Raw genomic sequence first — 17,285 nt, 5'->3', positions numbered from 1 at the left:
GGGTTCGATAGAATCAAGAGAGTGTGAAACCAGACCAACACTGCGGGGGGGCACCTGGAACAATCGCACTCTGAACCACACTGCAGCAAACATGCCCAGTGTGAAAGACACCTATAAGAACCAAACTCGGACCCCTTTAAGTGGACCAAAAAGTGGACCGAGTGAAAAGGACCCAGTTCTCTCTCAGACAACTGCGTATATATGCGGCTTGCTGCTGCTCGCAAACAGCGTTTTTTGAGGAGACTTTTTTGACTGCAAGGAATTCATTTGCATCTTTGTTTACACTGCACGCTCTACGCTTGTGTCTAAGGTGAAGTTGTAGCCACTGTCATCTCCTATTATACCCTATATGTATAACCTATAAAAGTATTTATATATAGTATTTATAAGTTGTATAGATAGACAGACAGTATTTATAGTGTTGATTGTACTTGTATGTAATTGTGGTGTCAATACTTTTTGGGACTTTCAGGAATGTGTTTTTCCTCGCGAGTTGTCGAAACTAATGATGTCGTCATCTGCTAAAATGCATGTGCAGGTTACTTTGTGAACGAGTGCGCACCCGAGTCAGAGTTGTTTTCACATTCACACTAATCACGCTACAGTTCCATTGCAACCGAACTCAGACCAGCTCCTACAGGTAGTCTCAGGTTCAGTACAACGGTGCACATCCCAGAATGACACACCCCAGAATGACAGCTTTAACCTTACCAATTTTTTATTCGAACCGTGTTCTGTATCGAACTAAACTGCCAGGGTGAAAGCACCCTAAGACTACTAACCAAAAAGCTCATTTTTACTTCCCAAAAAGTTAAATGCACCTTACTTTTTAGAGTAAAGTCACATTTATGATATGCACTTATGCTCACAATTATAAATATTAAAAAAGTAATTTAAATATTTATGATATTGGAAATAACCTTAATCTCAATCTTCAAAAAAAAAGTCATTAATTTTGCCGATTCTCTAAAAAACAAAAATATCTTGTCATTCTGTCTAACATTTAATAACATGAAAATAATGATAAATGAATGCTATTCATTTTCTAAGTGATTGGATATATGATTTTTAGATGGTGGACAATTAAACGAGTGAACAAATTCCATGCTACATCCCAATTTCAAACTTTGGATCCATTTAAAGTTTGTATATGATTTCAGTCTTAGCTGTGATGTATTTTTGTATTTCTAAATTATAAAGTTTAGGAATTGTAATCTAGACTTTGTTAGATTGATGATGTCGTCATAATATTTACATTCTGAATTGTGATTGGCCTTCCAAGTACTGATATTAACTGAAGTAAATGCCAATCCTTTTTAACTTAAAACGTACTGCTCCTGCATGATACGCTGAAAAAAAATACACGTTCACATTTTTTTTTAAACCGTGCTGATGGACGCAAAACGGGTTCAGAGTGAACGGCCCCTTAGGAATTCTGAAAATGCAAGCAATTTACCAGAATTAAGTCAATGAATTTGGAGCGTCACAATACTGAATTTCAGATTATATTAAAAAGCATTATTGGTCGCTTTTATTTTATTTTTTTATAAAAATAACTTGCTTCCTACCTTATTTGCAAAATAAGCCTTTTTTGTTTTTGAAACCTCCAGGTTAGCAACTGTAATCTTTACCGTCTGGGCAAGAAAAAGGGCCTTCCTAGTCGAATGGTGGTGTCTATCTTCGATCCCCCTGTAAACTGGCTGCCTCCAGGCTACATTGTGAATCAGGACAAAAGCAGCACAGACAAGTGGGACTCAGATGAGGTATGACTCACAGAACCTCTCCGTTTGTATACACCATGGCTCAAGTCAAGCTTAACCCTTATCAATATGCATCTTCATGCACAATTACAAGTCTGTTTAAGTGGCTCTGCCATGAGCTGAAGAACATGTTGGCAGCATTGGGTTGCAACTGTTTCCTTTCATGGCCACTAGAGGGCAGGTCCATCCTTTCTGGGAGAGCCATAGTTGCAGAACAGAAGACATGGAAAAGATCAGATTAATAGTCCTGTCAGTGTGGAGCACCTTTGGTGTATATTTATAACTCATTCCAAAATAAAATTCTCAATTCACTTGTCACCAAGAAATTCCTTTCAAACCTCTGAATACAAGAAATGGATGATGGAAATTGTCGCAGCCCCAACTCATTCTAAATTAAATGTAATAATGGCAACCTACTGAAATTGTTAGAGATTAAGGGAATCAACTTTTTTATAATTATAATTGATAAATTATTTTACTAAGTAAAAGTCCAGGACATTTATCATATTGGGCAGCACAACATAAACAAAAAACTATTGAGTCAAAGAGTCAACTTAAAGTTAGTTATTTGTTGGTTGGTGTCTCCAATTTTAATTTTTTTTCCAACAGAGCAGTATTGGCTCAACCAATTTGAGGCAGGGTTTTCTTGTTTGTCTGACCAATGGTAGATGAGGAGTGTTTGTAAAACTTACTTGACTTCAGTCATTATTTTTGCAACTCTGTTTGGTGCCACTATTTACCTTTAAAATTAAAAAGCTAGGCTATTTATGATTTAGTAGAAGTCACAATTTTCAACTGTGTTTTAGCATTTCCATTTGTATTAGGGCATTTGAACAACAAGTAAGAAAAATGAAGACAAAAAAAACAACTCGATATGATTCTGGTTTCTGCCATTGGTTTCATCAGAGATGATTTAGCTTTTCTATTAAAATAAATAGGAGAAATTGGACTGCTCAACCAAGGAGCTCTGAGCGCCTAACGGTCAACAGATGTAGAAAGGAAGTCCCACCTTACAGTTCAAAAGAGCCAATCACCTTTTAGATACAGACATCACCTGTCAGTCAACTCTAGAACATGCATTAGTTATACAAGCTGGGAGAATTTTCTTTAATATGAGGTAAATAATCACAATTTATGAGACCAATATTGTAAGATTTTATTGGTGATTTGAAATGTTCTTTGATTGTAATCTTGACCAACAGTTTTTGAGATTTTGTTCTTTGGTCTACATTCAAGTAGATAGGATCTACACTGGCATGACTGGAAATAGCTTCCCAAGAGCGTTCCAAAGATGGACTACATTATACAGGGCTGCCAACTGTCACGTATTGAGCATGTGACTCAAGCAATTGGCACCGTTCTCATGCTCTCATGCCACACGTCCCTTTTCTCACACAGTGATAACATTGCGGAGCAAAGAGGACACTGACAGCACACGAACAGATAAGACAGAGCAGGCAGCACCGTGCAGCAGCAAGCTATTCAGACCAATCATGGGGAAAGCAACAGCACAGCATCTCGCCCTCTCCTCTCGTGCACCACTCTTGTTGATAGTTCACCCCAAAATGAAAATTCAGTCATTGTTTACTTACCCTGTGTTGTTATAACTCCATTTGACTTTTGTTGACTTTGAACAACCCGCCTTCAAGCATTGATATACCACTAGATAGCGACAACACCGAAGTGCATTAGAGGCAGCACTTATATATTAAAACTAAAATAAAAACTGAGAAGTTATAATAGAAAACTGAAAAAAATAACATTGAGTGAAAACTGAATTGAATGGACTAACAAATAAATACAAATAGAAAACCTAAAATAACCCAGATTTGCTTTTGTTTCTTAGAATAAAGATTTGCACAATGGAAAAGCCAGTGATGATGATGAGGAGGAGGAGGAGGAGGAGGAGGAAGATAATGAGGGAGAGGTTGCGCCATCTAAGGATGAGGTGAATGTTGATGATGAGCTGGAATATGACTCTGATCACATCAGGTTCATCGATAACATGCTGATTGGCTCCGGCGCCTTCGGGAAGAAGATATCCCTCCAGCTGTCCGAACCCGGATATGAATGGAAAACGCCCAAAAAAAACCACAACGGCCCCTTTCCCCCAGACAGTGGTGCTGATGAGTTTGACTACAATTCCTGGGATGCCATGTGCTACCTGGACCCCAGCAAAGCAGGTGAGGAGGATGACTTCGTGGTGGGATTCTGGAACCCTTCCGAGGAAAATTGTGGCACAGATATCGGAAAGCAGTCCATCTCCTACGACCTCCACACCGAGCAGTGTATCGCAGATAAGAGCATTGCTGACTGCGTGGAGGCCCTGCTGGGATGCTACCTCACCAGCTGTGGGGAGAGGGCAGCCCAAATGTTTCTTTGCTCCCTCGGCCTGAAGGTGCTCCCGGTGGAGAAGCAGAGTTCCGTGGGGTCAACTGAGTTGCAGTACGGCTGGCTGAAGATCCCTCCACGTTGCATGTTCGACCACCCAGATGCTGAACGGACCCTGAACCACCTCATCTCAGGCTTTGAGAACTTTGAGAAGAAGATCAACTACACGTTTAAAAACAAGGCGTATCTTCTGCAAGCCTTCACCCACGCCTCGTATCATTACAACACCATCACAGGTCTGTGGGTTTAATTTTTTCAGCGCAACCCTTTATTATTTTAACCGCTGAATTTAAACAATTCTTTTTCCAATTTCGCATAAGCAACCAAATTTCCTGCTCTGCGACAAAGTCTATATCAGATTTTACTTGCCCCAGTAATTGAGTAGTAGTGACAGCGAGGTTTTGTACAGAGATCCTTACACTGCATGTTGAGAGTAAAAGTTTTGTTTGACTCGTTCCATGCAATGTGAGTCCAAAGACAAGATCCACACAATTACAATCATAGCACTTTAGCACTTGTTCTACATATCAGTTTAAATACTTGTAAATATTACAAATTATGCATGTAAAAAAAAAACATGTAACAAAATACTGTATATGCAATAAATGCCATTTCCAGACATCATATTTAACGATGGAATATATGGAATTTGTTAATTTTTAAAAACAAATGTTAAAATAAAATTAAAAAATGTGTAATTAATATTTTTTAAATATACCCAAATGAATCTGAATCGAATTCATTTTGAGGAGCTAATGCTACATCCACACTAAATATGTTTTCATTAAAAATCACATTCATTTTGCTAAATTTATGACTCCTCCACATGGGAAATGTGTTTTCTTGCTTCGATGTCAGGTAACTGAAGACTTTATTAGTGTAGACGTGGCAACAATACTATTTTGGGTAACCTATTTGAATGTCCTTTTTTCTTGTTATTAAAGTACCATTTCTCGCAACAAAATTCCAAAGGATCCTGTATGTGAGTTGTTCGATGGATTCAAATGTATTTAGTAAACCACCCATGCCACTCACTAATCTCTGAAATGTGTTGTATTTACATTTACATTTATGCATTTGGCAGTTGCTTTTATCCAAAGTGACTTAAAGTGCACTTATTATAGGGACAATCCCCCTGGAGCAACCTGGAGTTAAGTGCCTTGCTCAAGGACACAATGGTGGTGGCTGTTGGGATCGAACCAACAACCTTCTGATTAACAGTTTTGTGCATTAGCCCACTACACCACCACTACTCCTATATTAATGTTCTAATTTTTATCTGTTTTCCCCCCGATCCTGAACCTCGGACAGATTGTTATCAGCGGTTGGAGTTCCTTGGTGATGCAATTTTAGACTACCTCATAACAAAGCACCTTTATGAAGATCCACGGCAGCACTCCCCGGGTGTGCTGACCGACCTGCGCTCTGCACTTGTCAACAACACCATATTTGCTTCCCTGGCTGTCAAGTACGATTACCACAAGTACTTCAAAGCTGTCTCACCCGAACTGTTCCACGTGATCGACGATTTTGTGCAATTTCAGCTTGAGAAGAACGAAATGCAAGGAATGGATTCCGAGGTCAGTTATCACCCCAGAGTTATCTGGTAAAGATATTAGGTCTCGCAAATAATCAAACCCTCCAACATTTAATTTCTACCATTGTCAGCATAGATGTATAATATTTTATAAAGATTAAGTACCATGACTTCCTATCATTGGCAGTCAACGGCAGTCTGTTCTGTGTTTGTATTTGTTTTCGTTTTTTGGATTGTAAAAATGCAGTTGGATTTAATTTATTTTGAAATGGTTATCTTGGCACTGAATCTAGTCTTGTTTGACTGGAAAGCAATTTAGGCCTTAGGGACAAAACTGGATACCGAAAGAGGAAAGACAAATTGAATAAAATAAGTAATGTTCCCCTTAATTGCATAGCTGGGTAATGTTGTCCCTAATATTGGACGGATAGGTCTTTTGTTAAGTCTAATACTAAAAGTAATTGATCGCAGTTCATTTTAAAAACATAGCAATTCTGTCAGTGCACATTTTAAATTACGACCGCAGCAGTATTTTTATTTAATTTTTTAAAGACGTTTCCAGCTGTCTGTTGTCCATGATTTGTTTTGGGATGAGAATTTGACATGGATAAGCACAGTTTTCTGTCCTTAAAGAAAACATTTATTTCCAATTTATGGGAAAGGAAAAATTAACTGGAACTGTTTTTACTTTCTTTTAGCTTCGCCGATCTGAGGAAGATGAGGAGAAAGAGGAAGACATTGAGGTCCCCAAAGCCATGGGAGACATCTTTGAATCGCTCGCCGGTGCAATTTACATGGATAGCGGGATGTCAATTGAAACAGTTTGGCAAGTGTATTATCCAATGATGAGGCCACTCATAGGTAAGGGCCAAAGTCATACGGATGGGTAAATCAGTTCTGAATTTCTTTTCTGTCTGATTGTCTCCCAGCTCATGTGGCGAGGACCATAAGTTCAGTCATTTTAAAATATTCTGCTGTTTTTTTGCATGATGAAATGTCAGATTGAAGAGTTCCGCTTTTCTTATATTTTGTTTTTTAGAAAAATTCTCTGCTAATGTTCCTCGTTCACCGGTGCGTGAACTCTTGGAAATGGAGCCAGAGACAGCCAAATTCAGGTGGGAACGTCATTTCGATTAATCAAGCTACTCCATCTACCTCTTATCATGATTTGCAACATACACACATAGAAGTGGTTGTTTGAATGAAAGTTATGACATTATTGTGTGGTTCTTTAATTTCAAGGCCATACGGTCTCTATCCCCTTTGGCGATAAGAACTGTAATGTGAGTAATGTTGGTTTGATAGCAAAATCTTGCTTTTAGGATGATACCAGCCTCTGGAACCTTGATTTATGGAGAACTAAATTGATACGTTAACTGATGAAAATAAACTATGGTTGTTGGATTCTGTGTTGTTAATTTCAAGACACCTAAGTAGATTTCTGCAACAGTGCTCATATTTTATTTTTCACAAACTGCATCAAAACAAACAGGATGCAAACACAAATGTTAAATCATAATTAAATAAAATAACTTTTTCTAGCATTTTACTTATATGTAAGATGTTTTTGCTGCTGTCTCAATGTTTATACAAAATATAATATTTTGAACTTCGAACTTTGATATTTAAAATTTAAATCCAATTGACTTTGTTAAAGGAATAGTTCTCCCAAAGAATTTCTCATCATTACTCATCCTCATGCCATCCCAGATGTGTATGACTTTTTCATCTGTTGATCTCAAATTAAGATTTTTAGAAGAAGTTCTCAGCTCCTTTGGTCCATACAATGCAAGTGAATGGGTGCCAAATTTTTGAAGCTACAAAATTCACACAAGTCAGCATAAAAGTAATCCATAAGACTCCAGTCCAATCAACAGCATTTGTGACATAATATTGACTACCTCAAAAATAAATTTTTACTTGCCTCTCCTCTTTTAAAAAAGCAAAACTCAAGGTCAAAGTAAGGCATGAAAGTATTTTTTTACTTTTAAAACTATAAGCCACATGACATAAACAATAAGGATGTTGACATGATTTAAGTGTGATAAAATTACTTACTGTTTCTTTGTAAAGTTATATCAATTGTACAACTTTGTTGCCATGGTGAGTTAATATCAACAACCCTTAAAACCCTAAAATTACTGTTAAAAATTACATGATGATTCAAACCTCTTTACAGCTCAAATAATACATGTTATATCAGAAGAATAATTATGTACGTTTATAAAATAAGCTTCACATTTCTGCCTTTAAACTCTCCAAATATTTTCTCCATTCAATTCCATTTTTAAGTGCATCACTGTTAACTTTTTTTTTTTTTTAAGAAAAGGAGGGACAAGTCGAAATTCATTTTTGTGGTAATCAACATTATTCCACATATGTGGTCGATTGAGCTTAACTTCTATTGAACCCGGAATATTCCTTTTAATGAATGTCACGTGTCAATGCATTAACTTTTACACAATTAGTCACATTGAGTAATGAGCTGAATACATCACATTGTCGTCTTGGTCAGGTACCGAAATTCGCAAAGTGATGAAATTGTACCGCAGCACCTTTTGTGCCGGCATACCATTCAATTCTAAATGTGCGATGAAATATTCTCACATGTTGCTCTTTTTCATAGTAATTATAGTTTGTTTGTTGCATCAAAAAGCACAAAGGCCTTTTTTGTTATGTCTTTTTTTTTGTCATATTTTTAATTAGCAAGCCATCTCTTTTATCGCTCCCAACAGCCCTGCGGAGAGAACCTACGATGGAAAAGTACGGGTGACGGTGGAAGTGGTGGGGAAAGGCAAGTTCAAAGGTGTGGGCCGCAGCTACCGGATAGCCAAGTCAGCGGCCGCCCGCCGAGCTTTGCGCAGTCTCAAAGCCAATCAACCTCAGGTCCAAAACAACTGAGCTTCAGACAGCAGAACCCCTCTCGACACCATGTGAAGACTCCTCGCTGACCACGTTCTCACTGGGGTTGTCAAATGAGATAAATTAAGCGTCAAAAGATTTCAATATAATCCACATAGGGTTCATTTTTCATTTTCTTCTTACGTGCGCAAACACAATCTTTCTTTTTCTCCCCAGCTTTGTTTGATCACAAGTGCTTTTTTATGTATTGCAAGTGTTAAAAAGGTCAGGTCTTTTTCCCCCTTTTCCCTCTTTTTTTTATTAACATTAATAAATTATATATGCTTTGCTTTGTGGTAGTGAGTAAAGAAGCTAAAGCTTATAGGTTGTATTAGAATGTACATATTTAAACTCCAGTGTATCGGATAAATAAGAGAAAAAACAAAACTGATTTAAAAAAAAAAACATCATCAATCTGTGCACTAGTGCCAGTTTTGCGGCGGTTTTTAAACGCTTTGGCAGAATGGGCACACAAAATGTTGTTGGAGTGAGATAAGTGGGTTTTTTTTCCTCTCTCTATCTTGAGATGATATTCTCAATCATAATTGCACTTCTCTAGGGTCCGTTTGTATTTTTATCAATAGTTGTGAACATTTTGTCAACACCAAAATCGTTTAGATCTTTATTCTAGCGAAAGAGAAAGGCCCTCACATTCTTAAAATGGATAGGAATTTGACATTCCCGATTACTGTAATCAATGTAGCTGTAAACAGCAATTGAGGATGCATCTATTATCGAAGCCAACTGGATGAGTTGTATAGACGACATAAAGCTGCCAATCTACATTATATAGAAAATACAATATTAAATGTCTGACACATTAATATTTGGGTTTCAGTAATGTCTTTTTGATACCGATATTGATCAACATATATTGATAGTCTTTATGAATATTAGATGTCTCCATAGACTGACTGACTTCATTTTGATATAAAGATATGAACGAAAAAAGGAGGACATATCACCAGGGCAAATATGCTGCAGATTTTATATTAACAAAGGAAAGAGAAAAATAGGATTGGATAATAAGACACAAAGCACCTTTACGTACCGTCTTTAAGACAAACCGATATTTCGCTAGATGACTTCACTTGCATCAATTACCAAAGTCGATACTGATGCAACGTTGTGAGGTTGCACCTATTAAAGGGATAGTTCACAAAAAAAGCTGATTTCTCATTTTTGGGTGAACTATGCCTTTTAAGTCAATCCCTCAACATTCTCACATTTTTCAAGATGTGGTAACCAGCCTTTATTTTAGTGTAAATGTGTTGTAGCCTCTTGTCTAGCGTAAATGTTTTCATATTAATAGGCATTCTTCACTTGAATACCTCAGTTAATTGCATGCATTTTTTTTTCTTCGGTGCTATGTTTAAGCTTGAATTTCTCATCTTTTTGCACTGTAACTGTATTACCTCTTAATTTTACCTTTTGAAATCTGTTGGGTTGGTTATTCTGTTCTGTCAGCTGTCAAGCTGTAGAAATTTAGTTTGAGAATCGTTACCCCATTTATATTTCTTTTTGATTTTTATGCTTGAATGGGGAAAAGCTGAGAAAATTGTTCTCTGCACATAAGCTTGATGCTTCTCCATCATTGTGCATCCGATTAGAAGGGTTACTTAACGCTTGAGAAAATCGAAAGATTGCACTCTGATACGTTCTGCGTTTCCATCTTAAAAGCCATGCATCTCGTCTTTTCACTTTCCTCTTTCTGCAGCCTTACTAGGTAGGCTAACTGTAATAACTTTTCAGTCAATTATGAAGTAGTATGTCGACAAAAAAGTGGGCACACTTAACCATGTTTACTCTAGGAGTAAGGGTGTGAAAACTGTAAACTATTTTTAATTTTGTTGGGACACATCTTGAAGGCTACCTAACTTTTTCCGTTCCTTGTTCTGTCTGCATCTCCTTTACTTCAGTTATGTTATGGACAAACTATTCCTGAAGTTACATAATCCCAGGCATTGCTACCTCAGAAGACCCCTGCGAATAGTTTGACCTTATCATAAACCAATGTTTTGTGATGTACCTTTTTACAGTTATGAATGGCAGTTAGGCACAGTATTGTATACGTCAATCAGCACCTTACAAGGGGATAAATATCTCTTTATATATACAGTATATGTATACACACACACACGACTATTTGCACTAGAAAACATTCCCACTGGCATTGAATTTGCGTCTTTTAATGGAGTATGCTCTAAAATAGTGCCTTTCAACCCTGAAACAATAATGTAACATCTAGATTCAATGGAATCGCAGATTTTTGCTACTATAACAATTATTTACTATACAGTAAAGGACTTTTGGTGCCATGCTTCATACTAGATATTTTCTTCAGGTTATTTTGAACATGTGGCATACTAATCTGACGTTTTTCTGTGTCTGAAACTCGTAGACAATTTTGTTTTCAATTTATTGGCTACAAAATTGTGTTGTGGGCCAATTTAGCCAAGATTTTTGTTAGTTTGAGGCTGTAATCAAAGTAGGCCGCTGCCCCATCTTGACGGGGAGTGCAATCTGGTTCCGTTTTAGCAAGAGTTGAGTGACCCTCTTTACATGATCTCGGTCGCAACCCCAGAATTATTCTTGCGATGTGAATATAGAAAGTAATTGGAAATTAATGGTTTTCCACACTCAACCCTCAGACTATTGCAACGTGTTTTTTTTTTTTTTTTTTTTTTTTGGTGTTTTTTTTTTAAGCATGTTACAATGTTTGTCCAAGCCTCTGAATGGCACACACAGATTTATTATAATTTTTTTTTCACATTTCTTTATTGTAAACTTATTCACTTGGATTTGTTTTTATGTCAACTTTCAAAGAATGTGAAATCACACATATGGTTGCACCACATAGATACAGATTCATTCTTTTTAACAAAGCAAAATAGATTTTCACGACAATTAATTAATTATTTATGCCAGTGCTAATCCCACAGAACAGATATCAAGCTAAGTGATATCTTAGTCAAATGAAAAAGCTGAAATGATTTTTTTTTTTTTCATTATCTGTGAGTGTTGACAAAGTGGTCCTCCATCGTATCATATGCTGCAGATTGTTTTCCTTCATGGTGGGAAAATAATGTTTGTTTGTTTATTCTTTCTTTTTTTTTCTTCACTTTTTTTTACATGTAGCACAAATAAGCATTGCACTCGGGCGCCATACTTTACCTCATGTCAGAACGAAAGAAAAAAAACTAAACAAAACATGTAAATATGATGTCGTAATGTTTAAAGGAATAACTTGTGGTTTTGGCCTGGCTGCTGTTTGCATCGCTGGTATTTTACCAGTGTATTTAAAAGATCACAGAGATACAGTACAACGTGTCTGCAGGATATCAACAGAGAAAATACACTGTAGAAAAGTTTTGAATCTCTACAATCTGGATCTACATATGTGTCCTGTGTACCTTCATGTCCTGCCTTAATGTAATTCTTTAAATGTGGAATTGTAATTTAATCCATCTAGTCCTTTGACTGACATGATTTTAAAATGTTTGGGGACCACACTGTCTCTCAACCAGCACACCCTTCCTGCCCATAATATTTCGATTAACAGTCCAGATGTTATAGTGCATGTCGGAGACGACCCCTTCTTCCCACACGTTTTTTCTTTTATTAGACTAAAACATTGTACAGATCTGATTAAATCAGCCCTAAATTTATTTAAAAGGGCTTTATTTCATTGCAGAGTGTCATACTTTTTTTTTCTCTCTCTCTTCTTTTTAAGAAAAAGAAATTGCCTGATTAAAAGTCAAACACACTCACAGTAGCAAGGTGTTCAAAGAGAACATAGCAGCACATGTGGCAAGCTCCTATTGAAGCTCCTGTTAACCGAATGGGGAAGACAGTTGTTAGGGTTTTAAATGGGGAATTATGGGCTACACATTGCAGCGGAATCTGTATTTTTAAGGGATGCGCATTTAAATGATTTTCTCATACTGTATCCGTGCTGCAGTGGTTTGCATTCTGCACCTTATGGATCACAAAAACTTTTAAAATTCTGTTCTCCCCCCTCTTTTTTTAAGTAATTGTAGCTGAGTATATCTACAATAAATTTATGGTATGGTTGTTCAGATGTGTGTGTGTGTGTGGTATTTTCTTTCCTGTGTGTTTGAGAAAATGTCTGTCTTTTGCTGCAGTAGTCTAGATGTGTTTCCATACACTTGAAGGGGAAATTATGTATTGCGTTGTTTTATAAACTGCATGGCTGTGGCTACTAATACCCTGTGAAAAGCAGGTCAGAGGCCACTGTGTAAGTGTGGGCTTTGCAGCGCAAGTGTGCGTTGATGACCTCAGTATTTTCCTAACCCAAGGAGCGCTTTTGCCTTCCGTTTATGAGTGCTCGGAGGCTGTTTGGATTTAGATGGTCTCCGCAGCCATGACCGATGTTTTAATCACATTTGCACAGAGTCTTATGTAATAGATGAAGTAGGTATGAACTGTGTTTGCAAGTATAATTTTTCACTCTCCGGGATTTTTTTATGGCCTTGTGTATCCAATTTGGTACTTACACAGTTTGTATCGCTGTAGTGATGTTTGCCAAGTAGGGGGGAAAAACATTTGGAGTGCTCTCTCTCAGTAGGTGAGAAATGACCTCACATCAGCTTTGTAAGTACAAGCAGTGTAGAACTTTTTCGGATAGTCTTCTTTGGCCACTGTATTTCAAAATCTAACTAATTGAATTTGGATTCAAAATGTCATTTGTTGATTTAGGGCAGTGTTAATTTCCATATTCCATGCATGATGCTCCTGTGTAACTCCAATGTACCTATTAAGGCCTCATAAAAACTGCAGTACTCAAGAGTTTCAGAACCTAGTCTTGCTCCGCATCTGAATATGCTTACTTCCCTACTATATAGTATGCCAAAGACAACATCAATGCAGCTGTATGTCTGAATCATAGTGATGCAGCAGAATCTGAGAAACTACATCTGAAGAGATTCTTACATGTGCATCCATGAAAATGCCACAGGAGCTGAGATGTCATTTTGAAAAATAATTTTAAAAACTTTTGGATAATAACATTAATAAAAAAATGTCAAGATAATGTGAGTTGGATGGCTCATTTCAACTGAAGTGCTATAAAGACCAAGAAAATACTTATCTGTGGTTAAAGGGATAGTTCATCCAAAAATGAAAATTTTACTCACCCTCATGCCATCCCAGATGTGAATGACTGTTCTCAAATCATGATTTTAGAAGAATATTTCAGCTCTAGGTCCATGCAATGCAACTGAATGGGTGCTAACATTTTAACACTCCAAAAAGCACAATGGCAGCAAAAACGTAGTCTATAAGACTCCAGTGTTTTAATCCATATTTTTAGAAGTGATAAGATGGGTGTGTGTGGAAAAACAGATCAAGTCATTTTTTTGCTTGCCCTAAAGGGGACGATATGCATGAAGAATGTGCATCACCAAAAACACAAGAAGAATGTAAAAGTGATTGGTTTCTCACCCAGACCTATCATATTGCCTCTGGGCCCATATTAACAAAAAAACACATCAATTAAGGAGCAACTATTAAAATAGGGGGGGTGTCACTCCTAATTTTAGAACTCATAATTTTTTTTTGTCTAAGAGTAATTCATGATGCTTTTTAACGGTAAAAGTATCTCCAAAACCCATGCCAGAAGTCCTCCTTAGGACTTCTAAATCCCCAAGAGTAACTCATAAATGATCCGAAGCATGCTTTCTGTCATCAATCCACATTAAAAACAATGTAGGCTATTAGAATATTATCACATCAACCTTTTAAAATATCACCTGGATTGCAATCGAATGGATTTATTTTAATTATATAACAATAGAATAGTATAAATATTTAAATATTGGGCTTTAAAAAGGTATTGGCTAAATCGCTGTGTTGATCAAAATGTGACGTCATCCGTAGCAATGAGGTCAATTCCGTCTTACTCTTATTTTAGGATTTCCTTAGTAAAACTTGCTCTTAGCAGTTTTGTGAATAGCTTATAAGCAAAAACTCTAAGCTAGGAACTCTTTGGAGGACTACCAGTGGTAATATATAAATCTTTGAATATGGGCCCTGGAGACAGTGGCGGTTCTAGCTTGTGGTGCCCTGGGCAAACCCCCACACCTTGGGGGTGTGCAGACTGTATGATTTTATATTATTCTTACGATTTCACACAAACCAGTGGCTTCCAGTGGTTAGACCTGAACTACCCCACCCCCCTCCCCATCTCGTACTTCTGAGTGGGAGAACTTCCCAGGTAGTAGCCTGCCTAGTTCACAAAAAAAAAACTAGAATCAGGGCGCCCACTCCGACAAAGTTAATTGACCCACAGTCCCACAGGGTGACATGATATCATTGATGTGACGTGCAAATGAGCGATAGAAAACGGATTGCACAAATGTCACCATTCAGATTTTTTTTTGTGCTGGCGCCCCGTGCCGCCCCCCGGCATTGCCGGCAAGATGCTGCCCTGGGCGCTTGCCCATGTTGCCTATACCTAAATCCGCTAGTGCCTGGAGACATTGTTTTATCCACTTATGGAGTCTTATGGACTTCTTTTATGCTGACTAATGTGATTTTTGGAACATTCAAATTCTTTTGGTACCCATTCACTTGCATTGTATGGACATACAGAGAAACTCTTCCAAAAGTCTTCATTTGAGATCAGCAGATGAAAGAAAGTCATACACATCTGGGATGTGTATGACAGACACATCTCTTAAAGACACATCTCTTAAAGCTTGGACAGCAAAGGTTGTGTGGGCAGATGTGAAGCATGTAAAAAGTGGATAGCATGTGCTATAAATGAAGAACTGCCCACACAGAATTCACTGCCAAACCAAGCAACTTGCTATTGATCAACACTGAAAATTAGCATGTCAAAGTTCACTAGACTTGAACCCGATTTAAAATTCGTACAGGGAAATGTCTTTGCCACAGGAAGTCAACACACTGACTACCACATCTTCAGTTGCAATTGGCCCGGTTGCTAGGTTGGGCAGAGTCACGTTAGGTTAACCTCCTCATGGTTGCTATAATTTGGTCCTGGCTCTCGGTGTGCGTGGATGCCGCGGAGAATAGCGTGAGCCTCCACACGCACTAGGTCTCCGTGGTAACACGCTCAACAAGCCACGTGATAAGATGTGCAGATTGACGTCTCAGACACGGAAGAAACTGAGATTTGTCCTCCTCCACCCGGATTGAGGTGAGCCACCATGAGGACTTTGGGAATTGGTCATGCCAAATTAAGGAGAAAAGGGGAGAAAAAAAAATCTAAATTACAGTGAGGTATTTACAATGGAAGTGATTGGGGAGAATTTATGGAAAGTTTAAAGGCAGAAATGTACATCTTATATTTTATAAATACACAGTTATTCTGTTGAAACTCATGTATTAATAAATATACTGTATATATTTGATTATAAAATTGGGCGTAAATTACACAAAGTCTAATAATTTTATAAATACACTAAAATCGTGAAAGTGTATTTTAACATTTACGGATTTACTTGTATTGAACCTGGAATATTCCTGCTCTGTGTCTTTCTGCAGTACCAAAAATTGTACAAAAATATTACCAGTACACCACAATTGCACTCCAAGCAGAACACAGGGGATGCCAACTGAGATAATCTGGGAAAAGTTGAACAAGGTTTTCTTCATTAAGATGCAGATAAAGGAGCAAAAGAATGACATGGATATGATTTCTGGGTAATATATGTAGGAGGAATGCAAATGGCGGCTGGTCTGGGATCAGGCGGGGCTGATCTGGTGAGTGTGGGAATGAGCGGCTAATGGTGACTTATTACCTGTGTTGACAATGTGCAGGCTTGCGGCATGTCATTTGAGCCATTTATTCTCCGCGCTATAAAAACAAAGAGATGACGAATAAATATGCAGAGGGGGCTCATTGTTTTCCACTTGCTCGGTTGCCAAAACTTTTACTGACCTTTCGAGCTCTGGTCCCAAACGAGCGTGAAACCGTCTGTCACTCAGCACATGCAATTACACAAGTCGCCCTTTCAACCTCTGCATCTTGTTTTTTTCTCTCTTACAAGCCTAGGCGACAATCTAAATTGTGCAAAATAGGCATTCGTGTACACCCCTTCATCCTCATGCAATCATTTGTTTTCCTCTTTTTTACTCAGTCTCTCTCTCTCTCTCTATTCCCCTTCACATGAGGTTTACAGTACATTAAAGTCAGCCCGTTACAATGCGCAGAACTAGAATGGGTTATTAATACGCAAGTTTACAGATGGCCCTTCAGCCTCGGAACAGGCCTGCACTTCCTCATGCGTAATTAGATCCAGCTCCATGCACCCTGTCTTAAGGGCAGGCCGAGGAATAACCCCAGCATCAGGAGAGATAAGGATCGCACACGCTTCCACATGTATAGACCCAAATCAGCAATCACATTTAGCATCACTCTATCAGTCAGATATCTCTTCTCTTCTGGTTTGTGTTTCTTTTAATGGTATGTCGTGTCTGCAGCTGACAGAGTGCTCTTTCTAGGAATAGTGTGTGGCCTGAGTGGAATGAAGATACATCAGTTGCATCATCAGTTTGATGGTGTTTTCACACTTTGTTCGTTCCAGGGATCTGATAATGTTGTTCACAGATTTTTTTGCCCATATGTGAACACTTACACTCGCCCCAAAAAGTATTTGGACACTTAAGCCACTCTTCAAAATGAATCTTTTGCATAGATAAACAAATAT

The 17,285-nt window shown here is 37.8% G+C and overlaps 1 protein-coding gene across 1 annotated transcript in view; it reads left to right on the top strand.

Annotated features, from left to right (window-relative positions):
* Positions 1-13,627, top strand: part of LOC127662215 (endoribonuclease Dicer-like) — a 50,240-nt gene extending 36,613 nt beyond the window's left edge. The window contains exons 25-30 of the mRNA XM_052153312.1: positions 1,611-1,763; positions 3,607-4,387; positions 5,463-5,731; positions 6,387-6,549; positions 6,728-6,803; positions 8,424-13,627. Of these exons, the coding sequence (XP_052009272.1) occupies positions 1,611-1,763; positions 3,607-4,387; positions 5,463-5,731; positions 6,387-6,549; positions 6,728-6,803; positions 8,424-8,589 (1,608 nt within the window). The 3' untranslated portion in view covers positions 8,590-13,627. The remainder of the gene's footprint in view (positions 1-1,610; positions 1,764-3,606; positions 4,388-5,462; positions 5,732-6,386; positions 6,550-6,727; positions 6,804-8,423) is intronic.
* Positions 13,628-17,285: the final 3,658 nt, after the last annotated feature.

Source organism: Xyrauchen texanus, chromosome 22, assembly GCF_025860055.1.
Source record: "Xyrauchen texanus isolate HMW12.3.18 chromosome 22, RBS_HiC_50CHRs, whole genome shotgun sequence".
In the NCBI taxonomy this organism is placed as follows: Eukaryota; Metazoa; Chordata; class Actinopteri; order Cypriniformes; family Catostomidae; genus Xyrauchen; species Xyrauchen texanus.
The sequence above is the reverse complement of the archived record's forward strand: the minus strand, read 5'-3'. Positions and strand labels throughout refer to the sequence as shown.